At 26.5% G+C, this 22675-nt stretch overlaps 2 protein-coding genes across 2 annotated transcripts; one reads left to right on the top strand and one right to left on the bottom strand.

Annotated features, from left to right (window-relative positions):
- Positions 1 to 334: 334 nt before the first annotated feature.
- Positions 335 to 3761, bottom strand: ADP1 (ATP-binding cassette subfamily G protein; the record flags this gene model as incomplete). The annotated part of the gene is made up of 5 exons (XM_083192880.1): positions 335 to 2895; positions 2920 to 3021; positions 3079 to 3369; positions 3430 to 3542; positions 3607 to 3761. 5 exons carry the CDS (start codon positions 3759 to 3761, stop codon positions 335 to 337), a joined length of 3222 nt encoding a protein of 1073 aa, XP_083051937.1.
- Positions 3762 to 17254: 13493 nt separating this feature from the next.
- Positions 17255 to 18813, top strand: ACO1O0_003425 (aspartic peptidase domain-containing protein; the record flags this gene model as incomplete). The annotated part of the gene is made up of 2 exons (XM_083192879.1): positions 17255 to 17357; positions 17678 to 18813. 2 exons carry the CDS (start codon positions 17255 to 17257, stop codon positions 18811 to 18813), a joined length of 1239 nt encoding a protein of 412 aa, XP_083051936.1.
- Between the last annotated feature and the right edge of the window lie 3862 nt (positions 18814 to 22675).

Genomic DNA, 22675 nt, shown 5'->3' with positions numbered 1-22675 from the left:
CTAGCACGCATCGTTGGAAACTTTTGCTGGTGATCTTGCCTTTATCTACCACCATGCTCAAGCTGAACAAAGGCATAGAGGAGTTGCTTTTAGTAGGCAGCGGGCTCTGGAAGGGTTGAGATGACAATACAAGGGCGAGGTAAAGTTGACTCGAATGGCATTTTACGGCGAGCACGTACGATTATCGACTGACGTGAGAGGATGGTGACAAAGTTGGCACATGCTACTTCTCAGTTATGCTATTAGGTAGGTACATAGGATAGTTTGAAAGGACTCCTACACAAGCCGATAGGGTATAATCTCGCTACAACACTACCCATATAATATGCCCGCTCTATCTTCTTTCAATTAAAAGCACATGCATTGCAGAGTAAGCCAACACGATAAAAACTGCAGCCACAACACCTAGACTCCTAATGTCACCCCACAGCGCGTGGTTGTCGAAACCAAACGAACTAAGGATCGCAGCTCCTGGAACCGTAATATCTAGCCCATACTTCTTATCAACAAGGGTAAGCTGGAGTACTTCGTTGACAATCAACGACTCAAATCCATAGTGAAAAATTGAGAGGGTCTGAAGCCACAGAGCCCCCTGTGGGATGGCATCGTGGTTGAGAAGAAAACCAGCGAAGAGTAGACTGAAAAGCATCACGAGACTGCCGACCAGGTTCGCAACGCCGCCGTCCTTGCAAACGATTCCGATGAACAGGCAAATGGTTGCCGCTGCCATGTTGAACAGGACGAGGACCAGCATGAACTTGAGAAAATGGTCCACGTCCGGGACTAAGCCGGTCATTGGATAAACAATAGACCCCATTAGAATAGGTGGGATGATCCTTAGTGGGACTATGTCGAAGAGTATCTTGGCGGCAAAGTATGTACCAGGTGCGTAATAGCCATTTGCCCTCTCGCGGACAAACAAGAGTCGTTCAGTAGCGAAGACATTCAAGCTCGTGAGTGTGCTGAACCCGAAAAGCGTTAGAAGGAAAATGAAGAGACCTAGCCTGTTTTGAAAGCCAGGGATGTCATCGGTGAGTCCATAGAAGAGGTAGCCTGAGAAAACGGCCAAGACAATAGCAGTTGCGTAGTGTGTGAGCATCAACATCGGGTTTCGGTATAGGTTTTTCCAAGTTCTCTGGGAGAGGATTATAAATTGTCGAAGGTACCCAACGCGAGCATAACCCTTCCCGACTGCACTAGAGCTGAAGCTCTGCCCAGTACTGCCATTCCCATTGGAATTGCCGCCGTTGGCATTCGTCGCAGCAAGAACCGCTTGTTCGATCTCTTCGCGTGTGGACACGGCAATGTCAGACTGAGCGAAAGCCTGAGTCATGACATCCAAGTCTGTCCCGGCTATGGCAGAGGGAGGTAAATCATGGGATTCCTCGGGCAACTGAGAAGATGTTAAGCTGGTGGGATTCTGCTGGAGCCGATAGGAACCCACATCCTCGCCACCTGCATCTGATGATGCTGTAGTGTCCGTGGTCTTTCGCCGGGTGAACAACTCGCGGTCCTGGCGCTGTTTGAGAGAGTGCTTCCGCAGGTAATTTGGGCGCGTAGACGAAGAACCCTCCGTTCCACTTTCCTCGCCCATACTACCACCATAGACACTCATGATAGATTTGATTGCAGTAGTACTGCTCGGCCCAACACTGGCAGTATCAGTGGGAACTGTCCCGTCGTCGGTAGACAGGGTATTCCCGGCGTGCATTGTGAGATCTACGAGGTAGTCTGCAATATTGAAGCCTAGTGGGCATTCATATCCGATGGCATCAAAGTAAGACTGGCATTGTGCGAACGGGCCAGAGAAGACGGTTTTGCCTCGGGCCAGTAGGATGAGTCGGTCGAAGAGGGCGACAATGTTCGACCGTGGTTGATGAATCGTGAAAACGACCGTCCGCTTGTAAGTCTTGGCCAGAGTGACCAGGCATTCAATAACGTTGAAAGCATTAAAAGCATCTAAGCCGCTCGTAGGCTCGTCGAGAAACAGAATAGAGGGGCTTGTTACAAGCTCGCAGGCAATCCCGACGCGCCTCTTCTCGCCACCGGAAATTCCTCTGCCTTTTCCTTCTTCGGAGCCAATGAGAGAGTCGCGGATGTGGTGTATGCCGAGCTCCTTTTCCACCTCATATACTCTTTGTTCCTTCGCGGCACGACCCATGTGCCGGGGCAGCCGCAGCAGAGCGCTGTTTAAGATGGTTTCATGGACAGTAAGGGTAGACAGCATAGTGTCCTCTTGATCGACGAAGCCAACGACATTTTTGTATACGGAGTCGCTGACCTTCTCGCCGTTGACGAAGAAATCCCCGCTGACTTGGCCCCTTTTGTTCTTGCGTGCCAGGATGTCAAGAAAAGTCGTTTTCCCGGCACCAGAAGCACCCATGATGGCCGTGACCTCTCCAGGGTGACAAATTCCTTGGATTCCCTGAAGAATGTTTTTCCCATTTAGAGAGTATGATACATGGCCGAACTGCAAGACGGCGGGCTTGTGGTCAGTCATGAGCTTGATGCTCTCGTCATCAGAGTCCTCGAGTCGTATGGCACCATATCTCAGCTTGCGTCGGGAAAGGCACCAAGTTAGAACGATGACGCCCACAACAAAAAGGGCACATCCAGCGATGACCCCAGCGATGAGAGGTGTGTTGATCTTCTTGACAGGGCGTTTGTACCCTGGAACCTCAGTCTTGTAGATGCATTCGCCGGCCCGGCAGTCCAGAAGAATGCTGGAATCACCAATAAGAGAGAGGATCAGGTTGTCCATTTCAGGCTCTTTAAAGGCGCAGTCATGGGCGCCTCCATCTTTCTGACTGCATTCAAACCGCCCAGGTCCTTGGATAGCCTGATCGAGGAAGTCACCCAAGTCGATGGACCCGTTCTTGCCACACAGCATGCGTCCTGGAATACAGCTACAGCTGATACGGTCGCATTTGTATGATGTAGTGTTCTTTGTTTCGCCAAACTCGGCGTTGGAAGCACAGTCGGACAAGTGACAATAAAAGGACTCGACGGCATCAACCCAAACTACGGGACAAGTCAGTACGAAGATCAACCCACCAGAGGGAGCTCTAGATAGCTTACATTGAAAGTCGCACGTGGCATCATCCTCCTTGCAGGTGAACGTGACCTCGGGACGTTGTTTGCCGAGAAGGTCGGTGATCTTCCTATTTGTGACATCGCAAATCTGATAGTTGTGGTTGATGACCTCGCCGTTCTGGTAACAGACACCGCCATCGCCGGTTCCCATCAAAGTGTCACAAGCTTTATCCTCGGTACAAACGTTGCAGTTGATCCCGGTCCACCCGTCATCGCAATGGCAAGTGTTCCCAGAGCGCATTGGCCGATCTTTGCCTCGACCGAGTGATCCGCACACTGCATAAATTAGCGATTGGACTCAGGAAGCTATTGCTGGAAGATTTTGGCGCAACATACGCGGCTCAAGACAGTCGTCGCCTCCAAATCCCTCGGGACAGTCGCATTTGCCGTTGAATTCGTTGCATCCTGCATATTGGGCGCAGGTATGGGCGGGGAGAAGACAGTTGAAGCTAGAAGCAGGAAATCTGTATTAGCACCTCTGCTACCATAGGGACGTTTCCCGATGCGCCTTACCACGGGGGGCAGTCTTGTGATCGGCCATCGATGAGCGCCAGCTCTGCTCTTATCATGTCGATATCGGAGTAGCTCGAGTTGCTAAAAGCCGTCGCAAAGGGGACCAGGACGACCACGGCCCACGTGAAGGGGCTTTTGAGCCCAATGTGAGCCATTCCAGCCTGTGAGGAGGAGCAGCAGCGTAATCAAGGCTGTCGCGACAGTCAAGTGCTGGGGAATGTAGGCGACGATATTGCTTATTAGAGTACTTCGTACTCGTAGAGGCTAGCAGGTACTCCCTAGGTAGGCATAGACGTGCGAACCATCTAACGTAAAGCGAAATAGTTAGCATAGAACTAGGGGCTAGGGCCTAAAGCTTACTAGCTTATTAACTCTTCTTAAGCTATTATTATAATTATTTTAGCTTTTTAATCTATATTTTTATATTTCAGATATTATTTTTTTAAATATATTATTTTTAATATTAATATAAAACTTAAGGTTATAATCTATAAGTATAGTATATAAGCTCTAATCTATAGTATTTTAGACTTAGTTATATACCTAATACCTAGGCGCTTTATCTATAAGGTAAATATATAGCCTTATAAAGCTTATTTAATATAATATAAAGGATAAATAAAATATTAAATAAAAGAAACTTAATATTAATAATAAATATATTAGAAAGCTATAAGGAAAGCTAAAATATAAAATAATATAATAATAATAACTAAATATATATATATATAATTTAAGATAATATCGATATCGATAATATCTTAATACGATTAATCCTAAGAAACTAATAAAAAATAATAATAATTATCTATAAAAAGGCTATATAATATAATTAAAGAAACCTAAAAACCTTATTCTTAATAAAGGTAAATCGAATTAATAAGATAATATTTAAAATATAACTAAATAGATATTACTTAGGAATATTATTAGATAATAAAATAATAAGTAATTATATTTTATTAAGGATAATTAATTATTATTATTTATTATAAACTTATAAGGGTAAGCTTTATAAGTTTTTTAATATTAAAAGAGAAATAAAAAATATATATAAAAGAATAAAATAAATATTTATTTATTTAAGGTATAAAAAAGTTAGATAAAAAAGATAAGATAAAAGTAATTTTTAAAATATTTATATTTCTATCGATTACCTTAGCTATAATATCTATTAGGTTTTTTATATAATCTATTTAAATTAATATAATTTTTATATTATATATTTTATTATATCTTTATTTACTTATTTAATAATATTAAATATATAGCTTATCTAGATAAAGGCTATCTTTTAAACCTTTTAAAGATCTATTATACCTATCTTATATAAGTTATATATTAAGTTATAAATTTAATTCTATATCTAACTTCTAAGGATTAAGATCTAGATTTTTTATTTAATAATATAAATAAAGATATCTTATTTTTCTTAAATACCTTATCGATATTAAACGCTAATACTATTAAGGCTATAGCTTTAGGTAAAATATTAAAGCCTATTATAATCCTAAGAGTCTATAATTTTAATAATTAACTTAGTTAACGCCTTATTAATATAATTAATACTATTAGGTATTAGTTTATTAATACTCTAAAATAATAGCTTAATCTCTATTAAGATCCTAGTAATATCTTCTTAAGTTATAGTTTTAATAATTTATTTAATATAGATATTTAATATTAATTTTAATTTTATTAATTTAATTAATTTAATTATAATTTTATTAATAAAAAGCTTAATTAATAAGTTAATAAATTAAATAGATTTTAGCTCCTTTTTTAAAATATTTTACTTTTTATTAGCTATATTAGTTAGAGTAATATTATTATTATTTAATAACTTAATTTAATCGGTTTAAAAGATTATAGGAATATAAATAATAATAAACTAATATATATTATTAGTTTAGTAATTATTATAGATAATTAGGAATTTCTCCTATAAATAATATTTAAGTATATAATCTAAAAAAAAGGTAATTTAATCTTTTATAATTATCTAATACTAATATAGATATAAGATATAAAGGTAATCTTTATATTAGTAATTATTTTAATTATATTAGTTTAAGTAAAATAATTTTATATATTTATAGATATTATAGTATTTATATTAGTTATTTAAGCCTTTATAATTATTATAAAACCTATTTAATAAGATATAATTTATAATAGCTATAAAGTTTATTATATCTTTAATTAGCTATAAGTAATTATTAGGGGTTTTTCTAAGGTCTTATATTCTTATTTTAATAGCCTTTATAGCTAATATCTTTTAAGCTTTATTAGTTTAAGACTTATCTAATCTAATCTATATAGCTATATAAGTATTATTATCTTTTAGAATATTTTATAAGTTATCTATAGCTATTTTAATCTAAGCTTAGAGGGCTTTAATAATTATAATAGCTATTAATATATTATATTTTTATAATCCTTTATATTTAATATAATAACTTATATTACCTTAATAATAATAATTATACCTAAGAAAATAATTATCTTATATTTTAATTAAATAAGATAAGTTATAAAGTAAAAGTAGGTTAGATAAGTTATATATAATAAGAGTTAAGCTTTTATATAATATAGATAAAATAAAATATAAGATAAAGGTAAATTAGATATATTATATATAATATTAAGCTCTTATATAACTAGATATAATAAAGTAATTAATATAAAAAGATATATAATAATAAATATAAATAAAATAAATATAATTAATAATAATTATTATTTATTAAGGTAAAATAAAAATAAGAAAGTAAATTAATAATAATAATAAGTTAGGGATAGATTATTATATATAAGAATATAAATAAGAGACCTATAATAATAAGTACGTTATTAAGGGCCTTATAAGTAAGGCTTAAGGAGGCGCTCTAAGATAGAAGGGATAGGGGCTAAAGCTATTAATATTATAATAACTATAATAATAATATAAAGATTATAAGTTTTAGGCGGGGTTAGTTAAATATAATATCGCTTATATAGATAATTAGTATATACGATAAGTTATCGTAGGCTATAATTATAGCCTAAGGTTAGATTAACCCGAAGGTTATAGCTTATAAAGTACTAAGGTTAATATATAAGATTAAGTAATAAATACTTTAATTAATAATAAAAAAAGAATAATATAATATTAATTATCTATATAATTAATACTAGTCTTATATATATAATAAAAATAATCTTAAAACCTTATTAGTTAATAACTTCTATTATAGCCTTTAGGTTATAGCCTTTTAAGTTTATAAAAAGTAATAAAACGAGGGTATCCTTAATATAATAGATCTTTAGGTTTTAATATATTATTAGTAATATTATTTATATTATAGCTTATATATTACCTTTATTATTAATTATAATAACTTTCTTTAATTTATTTATCTATTAAACTTAAGTTTAAACCCTTTTTATTATATTATATATTATATTTAAAGATAATTAAGTTATCGAAATAAATATTTACTAAGTAAATATTTAACCTCTTAGTTTTCTTTTTATCTTTATTACTTTTTAAGATAAATCTATTTATCTTTAGCTTATTTAAATAAATCTTTATCTTTACCTATTATAATTAGGTAAATAACTAATATTACTAGGTATATCTATTATTTCGTTAATAGCTTAAGCTTATAGGTAAATAGCGTAATCTTTTCCTCGATTTTAAATAATTTAATTCTTTACTATAATTATTTATATAATAGCTTTATAAGTAAATAATATCTTTAATAAAGATTTAAATATATCTTATCTTTAACTTAAAACTATATTAGCTTATATTTTATAGTATATAAATAAAAGATTTATATACTTATAAAATCTATTATATACTTTACCTTTATAGAATATAATTACCTTATTATATTTATTATATATTTATTTAATCTAATTATTAATATTATAAGGTTAAGGGTAGCTTTTAGTATAAATCTAAGAATTAGCTTATTAAGGTATTAATTAATAGCTTAATTATATATATTATTAAGTATAAATTATAAAGCTAATAATACCTTTAATTATAAGATATCTAATATAATAATATAATATCTTAAAGTAACTTTAATTATTTAGTTTACCTTCTTTAATATATTATCTATCTAAGGATAATAATTTATATTATATTATAATTTAACCCTAAGTAGCTTAAATAAATATACCTAAAAGTCTAATAATAATTTTTAATCTTTATTATTAATAATATTTATAAGAATTTCTTAATTTATAATAAATAATAACTAAAGAAATACTAAAGCTTAGTTTTATATTATATAATTAGTATATCTAAATATAAAGAAGACTTTTTAAGATTATTATTATTATTATTATTATTATTATTATTATTATTATTATTATTATTATTATTATTATTATTATTATTATTATTATTATTATTATTATTATTATATTAAATAAATATATTAATTAAAGTATATATTAAAATAAATACCTTTATAGTTTTATAGGTAATCTAATAATAAATTTTATTATAATTATATAATAAGGTATTAGCTTAAAATAGATATATTATAATTCTCTAAGTAATTTAAATTAGTTAATCTTATAAATATAATAATATAAATAATATTTTATATATTCTTAATATTTTATATTATTTTATAAAAGCTAAACCCTTCTAATACCTTTAATATTTTAGCTATTTTAAGGTAGAAATTATTATTATATATAATATAAAAAACTTCTTTTATATAATTATATAAGATATATAATTTTAATAATCTATTATATTAGTTATAATAAAATAGACTAATTTATATATAAAATAATATCTAGATCGCTTTTATAGGTAAGATTAAGTTTATTATATCTTCTTTATTTTATTATTTATATAATTAAGATTATCTTTAGGTTATTATAATAACCTTTAATTATCTTAGCTTTTAATATATCTATTATTATTATAATAAATTTAATAAAATAAATATTATTTAATTACATATTATCTAATTTACTTTATTTTAGGTTTAATTATTATTAATCTATATTATTAATCTACCGAAATTATAATAATATATTTAATATAAAGTTTATTTTACCTAATATATATTATATATCTAGCTAGAATTAGCTACGATATATTAATATTATTATTAACTTATAATTTACTTTAATAAGATCTAATATAAATATATTTATATCTTATATTATATTATTATAACGGGTAAACGCTAGGAGGTATAAGATCCTAATCTATAATACCCTAGACCTAGTTATATATATAATACTTATACGCCTTATTTATAACGCGAGCATATTATATTATATAGCTTACTTAATAAGCTTTAATCTTAATATATAATAGACGTATTATTATTATTATTTTATCTAGCTAATTGATTTTACTCTTATATTATTTACTATAATTATATATTATCTTTTTATAATCTATATTAAATAAGCTATATCTAATTTCATAGGTTTATATTATCTCTTTATTAAGGATAATAATCGATTATAAAATAAAATTAATTAAGATTAAAATTATTAATTTATCTTATTTATTATTATTTAGATAAAAGATAAATAAGCTTTTTTTTTACCTATTTATATTTAGCTTAAGGAATAGCTATCTTAATAGATTATAATAATATAATAATATCTTATAGATTAGATAAGATTATAAAAGCTTAAAGCTTTTTTATTCCTAATTAATTAGCTAAAATATTACTTTAAAACCTTAATAGCTTATATAAACTTATTAATATTCTAGATAATATTATTATTTTTTCTTATTTATATAAAAAGCCTTATCTTTTCTTTATTCTAAGGGTTTTACTTTTTATTAAAAGAATAAAATAAAGGTTTAAAAGAATATAATTATCCTAAGGTAAGTTTTAAGATAAGCTAATATTATAGGTATTTTAATCTTTATAATAGCTTTTATTTTATCTTATATTATAAATATACTTAGTATATTAATCTTAAATATAAGTAATCTTATTAAGAAATAATTTATAAATAATTTCTTTAAAGATAATATTAATACGATAGATTTTTTTTTTAAAAAAAAACTAAAGATAATTCTAAGATAAAAGTAATATTCTTTAAATATATTACTAAAGATTATAATATTATTAATATAAGCTTATATAAAGTATATATATAGGTATAACTATTAATCTATAAAGTATTATATAAAGAATAAGCTATTTTAAAAGCTTATAATAATAATATATAATATTTTTAATCTTTATATATTAACTATAATTATATAATTCTTATATTTCTTATATAGTAGTAATTAATAAAAGAAAATAAATATATTAAATATAACTATAAACCTTTTACTCCTTAAAATAATAATTAACTTTTCTTATAATAATATAAGATATATATCTAATATAATACCTTTATTAAGCTATCTAAGATCGATTATTATATAGCCTTTATATTATCTATTAATAATTTACTAGATTATAAAGATAAGATATATAAATAATATTAGCTATTATATTATTTATCTTATCTTCTTATAATAATATAAAGTATTATATATTTTACCGAGAAATTTTTAATCTTTAATATTAAGCGGGTAAATTTTAGTAGCTAATTATTAATTTTATTCTTTAATTAAATCTATATATATTATATTTTTTTATCTATAAAGATAATACCTTATTTTATTTATATATTATATATTTATATATTATATAAGTTAAGGATCTATTTTATTATAATAATAAGTAATATAAAAATAATGTTAATTAGCTAAGTAAGATAATAATAATAATAAGTCTATTATATATTAAGACTAAAGCTTACTAAGTAAGCTATATAATATAATATATTTCCCTTATAATTAAAATATATAAGTATTAGGTCTATAACTAGGTTTAAGGTATTATAGATTAAGATCCTATACTTTTTAGTACCTACTTATTATAATTATCCCCCTTATATAATATTTATCCCTAAGTATTAAAGTTTACTTATAAGGTTAAGGGACCTTTATAATTATATAACCGCTTTATTACTATAGCGATACTTATAATCCTTATTACCCTACTTTATTATACTTTTACTAATTAATATATAATATTATTTCCTCTATACTTTATTAATCTATATCTTTCTTTTATTACTTTTATCTTATTATATCTATTATTTCCTTATTATTTATATCTCTATTAATCTTTTATATTATTATAGCTATTAAAATAAATATATCTATATATTTTAACGCCTTATATATTCTTTATACCTATAATATTATAACCTTAGCCTTAACTTATATAAGTAGGTTTAGCTTATATTCTATTATATTTTATCGTAATAAAATCTATACTCCCTTCTAAGGTTTACCTAGTAATATTAATTCCTTACTTATCTTATATTATCTTTATTTATCTATCTATATACCTTAGAGAGATATTAACTATAACTTAATAAATACCGATTAGATATCTTATTTAATTAAAGATTTTATTATTAACCCTTAGGCTATAAAGTTATTATTTACCTTACCTTTATTACCTTATAATAATTTATAGGCTTATTACCCTAATTAAATTATTACTAACTCTTATAAATCTCTTTAAGTTACCTTTATTATCTTTAATACTTACCCTTTATATAGATTTTATTAATCTATCCTTTATTTTTTAGCTACCTACTTATATTATTACCTTATCTTATTATTATCTTATTATAAAAGGCTTTATTAGGGGTAAGGCTAAATCTTAAACTAAGCCTTAAATACTAATACCTAAGGAGGATAATAATAATTCTACCTCTAATAACTCTAATAAGCTTAAAGATAATAATAATAATAAGCTTAAAAAAAAGGAAAAAAAAGATAAAGATAAAGATAAGCTTTTATCTTCTTATCTTTACCTTAAATCTATTAAGGCTACCCTTTTAACCTAAGATAAGGTTTTTATCCTTAGTCTTAATAATAATATCTAGCTTATTAATTCTATTAATAATCTTATTAATATTAAGGATTCTATAATTATATAATTTAATAAAGATAATAGCTTTATTTTTATACTTTAATATATATATTATTTCTATTATATCTTAAAAGAATAATATATATTCTTTATTAAGTATTATATTATATTTCTTATAACTATTATCTCTATTAAATACTAATAATCTTAACTAAAAAGTATAAAGTATAACTATTATTATTAATTTTATTACCCTTATATCTAAGTAAGTTATTTATTACCGATCTATATATTATACCTTTTACTAATATATAATAACCTATTATACTCTTTAATAAGAATTACCTTAATCTTTAGAATACCTTTTACTTAATAAGTAATATATATAATCTTTAATTAGCTAAAGATAATATTATTATATCTTATACCTAAAAGCCTAATAAGGCTAATAATAAATACTTTTTCTTTTATTATAAGGATATTTAATATAGCTCTACCTATATTAATTATAACTTAGGCTATATATTCTCTAATATATAGATATAATACTATTAAATATAATAATTAAATAAAAGCCTTTATATTTAATATATAAATATAATAAGGTAAATATATAATATAAGGCTAATTTATAATAATTACTTATAAAACGATATTATAGATTTTATACTAACTAATAATATATTCTTAATAAAAACCTAGCCTCTTTCCTTTATTTTATAATATAAGGTTTTTATCCTTTAATAATAACTTTTAATTAACTTATTAATATAAAGCTAAGAAGATTATATAACTTATAATACGATATTATAGCTATACCTATAGCCTTATAATACTAAGTATTAACCTTAGAATTAAGTAATAATAAAGTATTAGATAATAATCTTTTTATTATAAACCTAGCTACGGGTAATACTATAACTAGGTAAATATATATAATAACGGGTAAGATAACTAAGGATAAGAGCGATCTAAGGCGATTGCTATTAGAGGAGCTATATAACTTAAAATCGATCTAAGATTATATAAAGAGTAAATCGATCTATGATAAATATAAGGAAGGGATTATTAAATAATAGTATATAAGTAAATATTTATTAGTATATAAGACCCTTTAACTTCCCTTAGACTAGATATACTTTTTCTACTTTTTAGCTATTAATAATATATAGCTATACTAATTATTATACTAATTCCCCTTAATATAAATATAATAATCGGTCTTAGCTATAAGGTAGCTAAGGGGGTTTATATCGTTTTATATTTAATAAGGTAAAATAAGATATAATCTAAATAAGGGGATATTATTAGCTATAAAGAGATATACTTATATTAAGGAGAATTAGTATAATAATTAATATAGCTATATATTATTAATAGCTAAAGAGAGAAAGAAGTATATCTAATCTAAGGGAAGTTAAGGGTCTTATATACTAATAAATATTTACTTATATATTATTATTTAATAATCCCTTCCTTATATATATCGTAGATTAACTCGCTCCCTATATAATCTTAGATCGACTTTAAGCTATATAGCTCCTCTAATAGTAATCGCCTTAGATTACTCTTATTCTTAGTTATCTTACCCGTTATTATATATATTTGCCTAGTTATAGTATTACTTATAGCTAGGTTTATAATACTTAGTTATTAATAATATATAGCTATACTAATTATTATATTAATTCCCTTTAATATTAATACCTTTTCTATAATTAATAATATCTCTTTACTTAGATTATATCTTACTTTACTTTATTAAATATAAAACGATATAAACTCTTCTTAGCTACCCTATAGCTAAGACTTCTTATTATATTTCTTAGCTATAATATATTTCTATTAAATAATACTTAGTAATAATACTAATCATATAAGTATTTATATTATTTATATTAATTATATACCTTATTTACTTAGAATATATATCGATCTTATTATTAATTATATAAGCTATATCCTAAAGATTTATTACTTTAATCTTAGCTAAAGGTTTTATATCTTTTATTATTATATTAGATTAATTAGATATATAAAATATATTAGGTTAATTAGATATAATTATTATATTAAATATTAGATTATTAAGATTATTAGTAATATTAAGATAATAACTAATTATCTTAGAGACTAAAGGTATAAATTCCTTATACTTTTTTTATAATAATTATATATTAAATAAAAGAAAGGCTTAATAAGTTTTATTATTTTTAATATATTAAATCTTATTATTTATTTCTCTCTAATATAAATAAGCTACTTAATAAGATTTATATCTATAACTAGCTTTAATATAAATTACTAAGAGGTAAAATTAATCTAGGTATATAATTATATTATTTATTATTTAATATTATTAAACCCTATTACCTTAATTAGCTAAATATATTAAGATACCTATTAAAATATATTAATATTAATCTAATAATTATATTTAATATATTTAATCTTATTAAGTAAGTTATTTACCTAAACCTTATTAATTTAGAAATATAAAAATAAGGTAGCTTTAAGGTTATTAATAATCTATTAATAAAATTATCTCTTAGCCTAAGTATATAGATTAATCTATTAGGTTTAAGCTTTATTATAAAGAAGCTAGCTTATATTAGTATATATCTATTTATCCTTTTAAAGGCTAATATTATTATTATAAATATTATCGATAAAAAGGTTAATATTTATTTAAGTAATATCTATAGCTTTAGTATTTTTAATATCTATTTTAATAAAACTATTATCTTTTTCTAAGTTAAAAAACCTAATCTAAATAAGGTTTTAGTTATTATAAATAGATCTATTATAATTATTAGCGTTATCTTATATATTATAGGCTATTATATATTAAGAAGCTAATCTAATAGCTTTAAATATATTATAAAATTATTTATTAAAGAAGTTAAAGGGTTAACCTATTAAGGCTATTAAAGTTATTTTATTAAAGGTTATTAATAAAGTAATTTTAGCTTAAGCTTTTAATTACTATATTATAATTTAAATAACTTACTTAATAAAATAAATTAAGATCTTATTTATAATTAAGATTTAAGGTTCCTTAGAGTTATTAGCTATTTTAAATATAATAGCTTAATAATATATAAGAGTTATTTTTAATTAAAAAAATTAAATTATTAAGGTAAAAGGCTTAGAAGGTTTAGGTAAATTTTAAAGAGGGGGTATTAAAAAAAGGTTTAAATTTATCTATTTAATAATAAGAGGTTTAAAGTAGCTTAGCCTAATTACTTAATAATACTTAAAATACCTTTTTATCCCTAATAAATATATTATTATCTATTAAGATAAAGTAATTAATAAAAGGAATTAAGGTTATTAAGAAGATAAGATTAAGTTAGATTATATCTTAGATTATATTACTTAGTCTTAATTAAAAAAGATAATAAAAAGGTTCTTAATTAAAAAAGAAGTTATATAAAAGCTAATATATATTTTATTTAATATTAAGTATAATAATAAGTTATAGATTAGGTTTAGATTAATCGATTAGTTTAGATTATAGAATCTTATTAAATATATTTAAGTAAAAAAGGGTTAATTAATCTAGTTAAGAGGGGTATTTATATTTATTATTAGTATAAGTACTAATAATACTAAGATAATAAAAGCTATTAATATCCGTATATAAGTTATATTATTCTTTTATTAATATAAAAATATATTAAATACCCTCTTATATTTAATATAGTTAACTAAGAATATCTTAATTAATTAATTAATAATAATAAGCTAAGTAATAAGATAATAAGTAATCTATAAATCGATTAATCTAATAGCTTAAGTATATTTATATTTAATTATCTTAAGTACTAAGAAATATCTAGATTTAAATATTAAAGCTAAAGATTCTATAAATTAGATAAAAGTAATTAATATTAATATAAGCTAGCGTAATTAATAGGTTTAATTAGGCTAAGAAGATAAGCTAAGTAATATATTAAGATAAATATATCTTAAGAGGTTATCTTATTTTTATAAGGGATAATATAAGTCTAAGCCTTAAATAGAATTATTATTAGTTAATATAAGAGACTTAAATAAATCCTTAATCTAACTAATAAAGCTAATCTAGATTAATTATATAAATAAGTAATCTAATATAATATTATTAATTAATTTACTAATCTCTTATCTTTTATATATCTAGGCTATAATATTATCTAATCTTATATTATATAACCTATATTATATATATTATTCTTTATCGCTATTTTTTATTATAATATTAATTCTTTAATAAAATATTATAATATTTTCTTAGAATAATAGGTTTATTATAATTATATTATTTATACCTTATAATTATTATTTTATATATAAAATAATTAATATAATTTAAATAATTTAACTTTTATTTTTATTTATTTTTTTAATTTAAAAAAATACTTAAGTATTTTATTTATATATATTTTATTATTTATTAAATTTAATAATTATATTTTATTATAATATATTAATTTATATTAAATTAATTATATAATATTTTTAGATTTTTAATTTATATTTTTATATTTAAGATATATTCCTTAAAGCTATTATATTTAATATTTAAATAAAGCATAAGATTATATTATATAAATATTATATTTAATAAAAGCTTTATAATTATAATAAATTATATAAAATATAATTAAATAATTAAATAAAATAATAATAATAATATATTTATTATATTATAAGATAAAGGCTTATTAACTAAGCTATATAAAGGCTTTATAATTACTTTATAGATAAGATATATATATATTAATTATATAATTAAGTCTAAAGTATTAGTAAGCTAGGCTTTATAAATCTTATAGCCTTTATATTATATTTATAAAACTAATAATAAATTAAGCTTATTATAAAAGTAATACTCCCTTATAATAACTCTTTAATATATAATATAAACCTTAAATATATAAAAAAAAATAAAAAAATAAAAAGATATAATAAAGTAAAGTAATAGTTAAATACTAATAATATTATAATTATAAGTATATAATATTTATACTAATATCTAAAGAGCCTATAGCTATAATTTAAAAATTACTTTTATAAATACCCTTTATATATATTTTTATAGCTTATTTAATATAACTCCTTAGCCTTATAAGTAGATTAATATAATCTTACTTTTTTATCTCTAATATAGATCTGGTTTAATAAGTACCTAAGATAAGACCTCTAATACTATATTTAGGATATTTATATACTATTGCTAATATATTAGTAGTAGCATCAATAACATGCATATATTAGTACGCGCGTCCATGCGGAATTGGCCTTTTAGCCCCTCCAGGAATCCAGGGCGATTGATCGATGGGGGTGGGTCAAATCCCAAGAAGGAAATCCCATGACGACGCTTCACTCTTAGGCCCGAGCCTTCGACTCGTTACTCACCTCCTTGTCTCTCATCAGGAGTCCCCCCCCCCCCCCCCCCCCAATTTCTTCATTAGCCGTGGCCTTTCTCGCTTTCTAACATGTTTTCACTCTCCTTTTCCGTATCATTCCGCGCCTGGCCATGAATTTTGCTTAACGCTGCTTCTCGAATGGCTCTGTGTGCGTTCTGATGCAGCACTTGCCATTCCCAGTCTGTCATTATCGGGGCTCTTGCTTGCTCGCATCTCACCCCTTCCGGAACACCGATCTCTGTCAATTTTGAAAAATCTAGCCGCTCCATATGGACGAGGTCATCTTGCGAATTCCAGTGTACAGAGTGCATGCCGCTCAAGGGCGTCACGGTTCACTACACAAGGCCTAGGCTGGAGCTCGAAGATTATGAAGCCATGGCACTCTGCCGTCGGTTTGTCGGCGTTGATATCGGTACCCCTAACCCGAGGGCAGTTTGTACAATGGGAGATCGAGAAGCGTCAATTCACACGGGATCTCCATGATCGCTCGGAAAAGCCAGCTTTTGAGGAAATCATCACCAACAGAAGAGGCAATGGAGGCTACTTCGCCACCGTCAAAATTGGGAGCCCCGGGCAGGACCTCGTGATGCAGCTTGACACCGCAAGTAGTGATTCCTGGGTCCCATACAGCGGAGCCCCAATTTGTGAAGGGTCAACCTCGGGGTGCCCCATGGGAAGCTGTAGGTTAAACCTTTTCCATATTTTATTTGACACGCTGACCCTTGCTAACAGTTGACCCCTATGGCTCCGACACATTTAAGGAGGTTGCACGAGACGAGTTTGAGATTTCCTACGTCGACAAGAGCTATTCCAACGGCGATTACTTCCAAGATAGCTTCGAGATTGGCGGTGCTGTGGTGCACAATTTGACCATTGGACTCGGCATGAAAACCGATATTCCTTACGGGTTAGTTGGCATTGGATATGCTATAAACGAGGCCTCATTGTCAACAATGGGAAAGACATATCCGAATCTTCCCATGGCTATGGAGCAGAAGGGCCTGATCAATTCGGTAGCGTACAGCTTGTGGCTCAACGACTTAGGCGCCAGCACCGGGAACATACTCTTCGGTGGAGTCGACACAGAGAAATATGTCGGACCATTGACCAGGATTGGCGTTATTCCGGATGACAATCTCAAAAACTACACCCATTTTTTGGTCTCTCTGACCTCGCTTACGGCAACAAGTCCTACTGGGACAGACATTCTGACCTCACCCGATGGGCCAATCCAAGTAGTCCTAGATTCCGGGTCCACATTAACCTATCTCCCTAATGACATTGTCGGCAAGATATGGGAAGAAGTAGGTGCCGAGTATCAGGACACGTTTGGCTTGGCAGTTCTGCCCTGTTCTCACGCCAGTCATCCGGGGTATTTCTCATTCGGCTTTGTTGGGTCCAACGGCCCACGCATCAACGTGACCATGGATGAACTTGTTGTTGATCTCACCAACGGTAAACCGCCCCAGTTTGCTTCGGGGCCATACGCCGGGGAGTTGGTCTGTGAGTTTGGGATCCAAAACTACTCAGCGGGGCCATATGTGCTAGGGGACACGTTCCTTCGCTCCGCATACGTCGTGTACGATCTTGAAAATCATGAAATCGCTATGGCAGCCACGGATTTCAATTCGACTAGGACTAAAATCGTCGCGTTTGGGAGCAAAGGAGCTTTGATTCCCTCTGCCACATCCTCGGCCGAGGATACCGAAGGGTCGAGTCCACCACCACCGCCTCGGACTACGAAATTGATCGCTGCAGAAGGGTTTCAGGATGGCGACGATCCCGGTAGGACTGCATCCGCACCTCAACACGTCGTTGGGCAGGGGCTTTTGGCTTTGTTCGTCTCAGCCGCCATCATGCTAGGGTAGCGAGACCCCCAGGATTCTGGATGTTCGCCACCTTTACTCACGATTGACTGCGATGACTTCTGGGCGGATTCTCTATAACCCCTGGGGCATCCCACGGTTGCGCTACATTTTAGCACTTGGAATCATTCTGTTAGGCGTGGGCGTGGGCGGGTGGTGTTGCAGTATCACAGTCACAGAGCCTGGGCCAGATCGGTATATGGGTATCTGTATCTAGTTAGTGGCAAGGGACAGGCTTCACTTGATGTGGGCGATCTTGGGAAGATGAAGCCAGAGACTAAGAACATCGGGACAATTCGGCGATTACCCGAAGCAATATATCTTTAGATTTATTTCGTGCTGCGACTTTAGATATCTTACCACTAACGATATCTATTACGATGGCTAAGTGAGGCACTTCTCTTAGCGTATTAGAGGACCGTGGTATTACCTATCTCTAGCGAGTTTAGTACGTTACGCGAGCCTATTACTTAAATTTAGAATAAATAGTATACTATATATAACTTCTTAGGAACTTAAAAGTCTAGATATTATTTTAGATATTATAGTTTAAGTAATAATATAGATATTATTAATAATTACTATTTATAATAATTATAAATATTAGTATATTATAATATATTATAAAATAAAATTTTATTAAGTAAGCTTTTCTAAGGCTATATATTTATCTTAGAGATAAATTATATAGATATTAAGTATATAATTAAATCTAAGATATTATAGATTAAAGCTTATATATTCTTAATATTTATCTATTATAATATATTTTTAGAATAATATATAAATAATATAAGAATCTTTTAATAAAATAAATATAATAATTTAAATATAAATAAATAAATAATTATTATTATATAAAACTCTTTAATTTCTTTTTAGCTAGATTCTTTTTTTCTTTAGCTATTAATAATATATAATTATACTTATTATTATATTAATACCTTTAAATCGAAATAATTTCCCTTTATAAATAATAACCCTTAATTACTTAGAATAATACCTTATTTACTCTATCGAATATAAAATAAATATAAAATAATATAACCTTTTTTTTACCTACCTTATATAATAATCGGTCTTAGCTATAAGGTAGCTAAGAGGGTTTATATCGTTTTATATTTAATAAAGCAAAATAAGGTATAATCTAAGTAAAGGGATATTATTAGCTATAAGAATAAATACTTATATTAAAGGGAATTAATATAATAATTAGCGTAGCTATATATTATTAATAGCTAAGGAGTAAAAGAAGTATATCTAATCTAAGGAAAATTAGAGGGTCTTATATATTAATAAATATTACTTTTATTAGCCTTAGATTATTAAAGTATATAATAAGTAACGTAGAATAAGGTTAGATAACTAGGCGAGATAATAATAGTAATAGGTCTATTATATTATAAGACTAAAGCTTATTAAGTAAGCTTTTTTAAGGCTATACCCTCGCCTTATAGGCGAGGTATATAGTTACCTCGTATATAACTAGACTTAGGGCTTAGGTCTACTACTTATAACTTAGATAACCCTTAGCTATTATAATTATTCTCCCCCCTTAGGGTATCTATCTTAGATACTAAGGTTTTATTAAGAAGTTATAGGTTTTATAAGGTAATAAGGTTATCTTATTAATAAGGCGATAAGGTAATATTAGCCCCTTTAATTACCCCTCTTTTATTATAGTTATTTCTTTTTTAGTTTAGGCTTATTAACCTATATACTTTTTCTTCTTATATTATTTAATCGTGCCTTTTTCTATTAATATTTATCGGTACCCTAATTCTAAGTATCTTATATTAACTATAATAAATAAAACTCTTAATCCCCTAATTACGCCTTTTATACCTATTAATTATAATATAACCGCTTTTACCTTAACCTATATAAGTAGATTAGGTATTTTATCTATTATATCTTAATATAACGTTATTTACCTTCTAATATAAGGTACCTTAAGTAATATAAGCGGATCTCTAGGATTATATCGGTTAGCTTATCTTTTTATTAATATACCTTAGGCGGGTAATAGCTATAATATAATAAGTTTTATATAGGCTTTATACCTAATTAAGTTTTTAGCTTATAGCTTTTATTCTAAGTTCTCGCTATTAATATTACCTTTTCTACCTAGAGATAATTTATAAGCTCCCCGCTTTATTTAGCCTAATATTAATTCTTCTTTTATCTATTAGGTATTACCTTTCCTCTAATTATATCCCTAATACCTCCTCTATATATATCTTTTCTTTCCCTTATATCGCTTCTATAACCTTTAATTTAAACGCTTAGTTTCTTTTTTTAGGGTATTTATCGCTTTATTTATTAGGGTATTTCTTTTATATACCCTCGCCTTATTACCTAGTATATTAAAAAAAGTAAAGCCTTAGTATAATTATCGCTATAATCTAAGATTATTATACCCTTAGGTCTTATAAGTAATACTATAAATATAGCTAAGATAATAAATACCTTTTCTACCGCTAAAGATATTATACTTTTCTTCGATAATAATATTTAATTAGCTAATTCGGCTAATAACCTTAATAATATTAAAGGTAATACTAAGGATAACCTTAATATTATAAAAGCTATTATTAAATAATAATATATATAATATTTCTATATTATTATTAATAAATAATATTCTTTTTTTATTAAGTAATAGATTACTTTCCTTATTATATTTTTCTTAATTAAATATTATTAATCTTAATCTAATAATATAAAATATAATTATTACTATTATACCTATTACCTTTATATCTAGGTAAACGCTTTATACCTATATTATTAGTAACTAATTCTATTAACGTTTCTTAGCCTATATTACTCTTTATAAGAGATCGCTTTAATCTTTAAAACGCCTTTAATATCTTAGAAGATCTCTATATTATCTAATATACTAATAATAATATTATTAAGGTTTACCCTAATAAGCCTAATAACCTTATTAGTAATTAGCCTTTTATATTATCTATAAAATCCTATTATTATTTTACCTAAGTTAGCTTTAAGTTAAGCTTAGTATTCTCTAATATAAAGACTTAGTATTATTATAAGTATTAGCTTAATAATAATTAAGATACCTAATATATAAATATCTTATAGCTTATTAGTAATATAAAGCTAACTAAGTTTAAGCTCCCTTAAAGCGTTATAATATTATCTATATTAACTAGTAGATAGCTATTAATTAAAGCCTAATATTACTCTTTTATTTTATTATAAATATCTTTTTTAGCTAAGAAGTAATTTATTATTAACTTATATAATTAAAATCTTAAAGATTATATTACCTAGGATTTACTCCTAAGGCTATACTTATAGCCTTAAGATATTAAGTATTAGCTATAAGGTTATATTTTAGCTAAATACTACTTAGTTATATTTTATATCTTAGATAAAGATACTTAGCTTCTTTAGTTTAATATAGCTAATAGTATATTATTTAAATAGTTATTAAGTTTCTATTATAATATTATAGGTATTTACCTTACCTAGTAAGTTAGCCTTATTAATATTATTATTAATTTATAGCTATTTCTTTTATCTTAGATATAAAATAGTTTTAATAATATTTAGGTAATTTATTTCTTTTCTTCTTTTAATTATCTTATAATTAATTAGCTTTTATTACCTAAATCTTTTATCTTTATTTCTTCTTAGATTTATAAAATATAGTTATTATTTTAATTATATATATTATATCTTCTATTAAGATTTATTAGTTATATTTTATAGGTTATCCTTTTTACTTAATTAGGTATTATTATTAGCTTTTTTATATTTTTTAGTCTTAAATTAACTTAATATTTTATTTTTCTTTATTATCTTTAAGATCTAATATTAATAGCTATTAATTAGG

The sequence above is a fragment of the Amphichorda felina genome (assembly GCF_050947745.1).
Source record: "Amphichorda felina strain 45539 chromosome Unknown scaffold_3, whole genome shotgun sequence".
Classification (NCBI taxonomy): domain Eukaryota; kingdom Fungi; phylum Ascomycota; class Sordariomycetes; order Hypocreales; family Bionectriaceae; genus Amphichorda; species Amphichorda felina.
The sequence above is the reverse complement of the archived record's forward strand: the minus strand, read 5'-3'. Positions and strand labels throughout refer to the sequence as shown.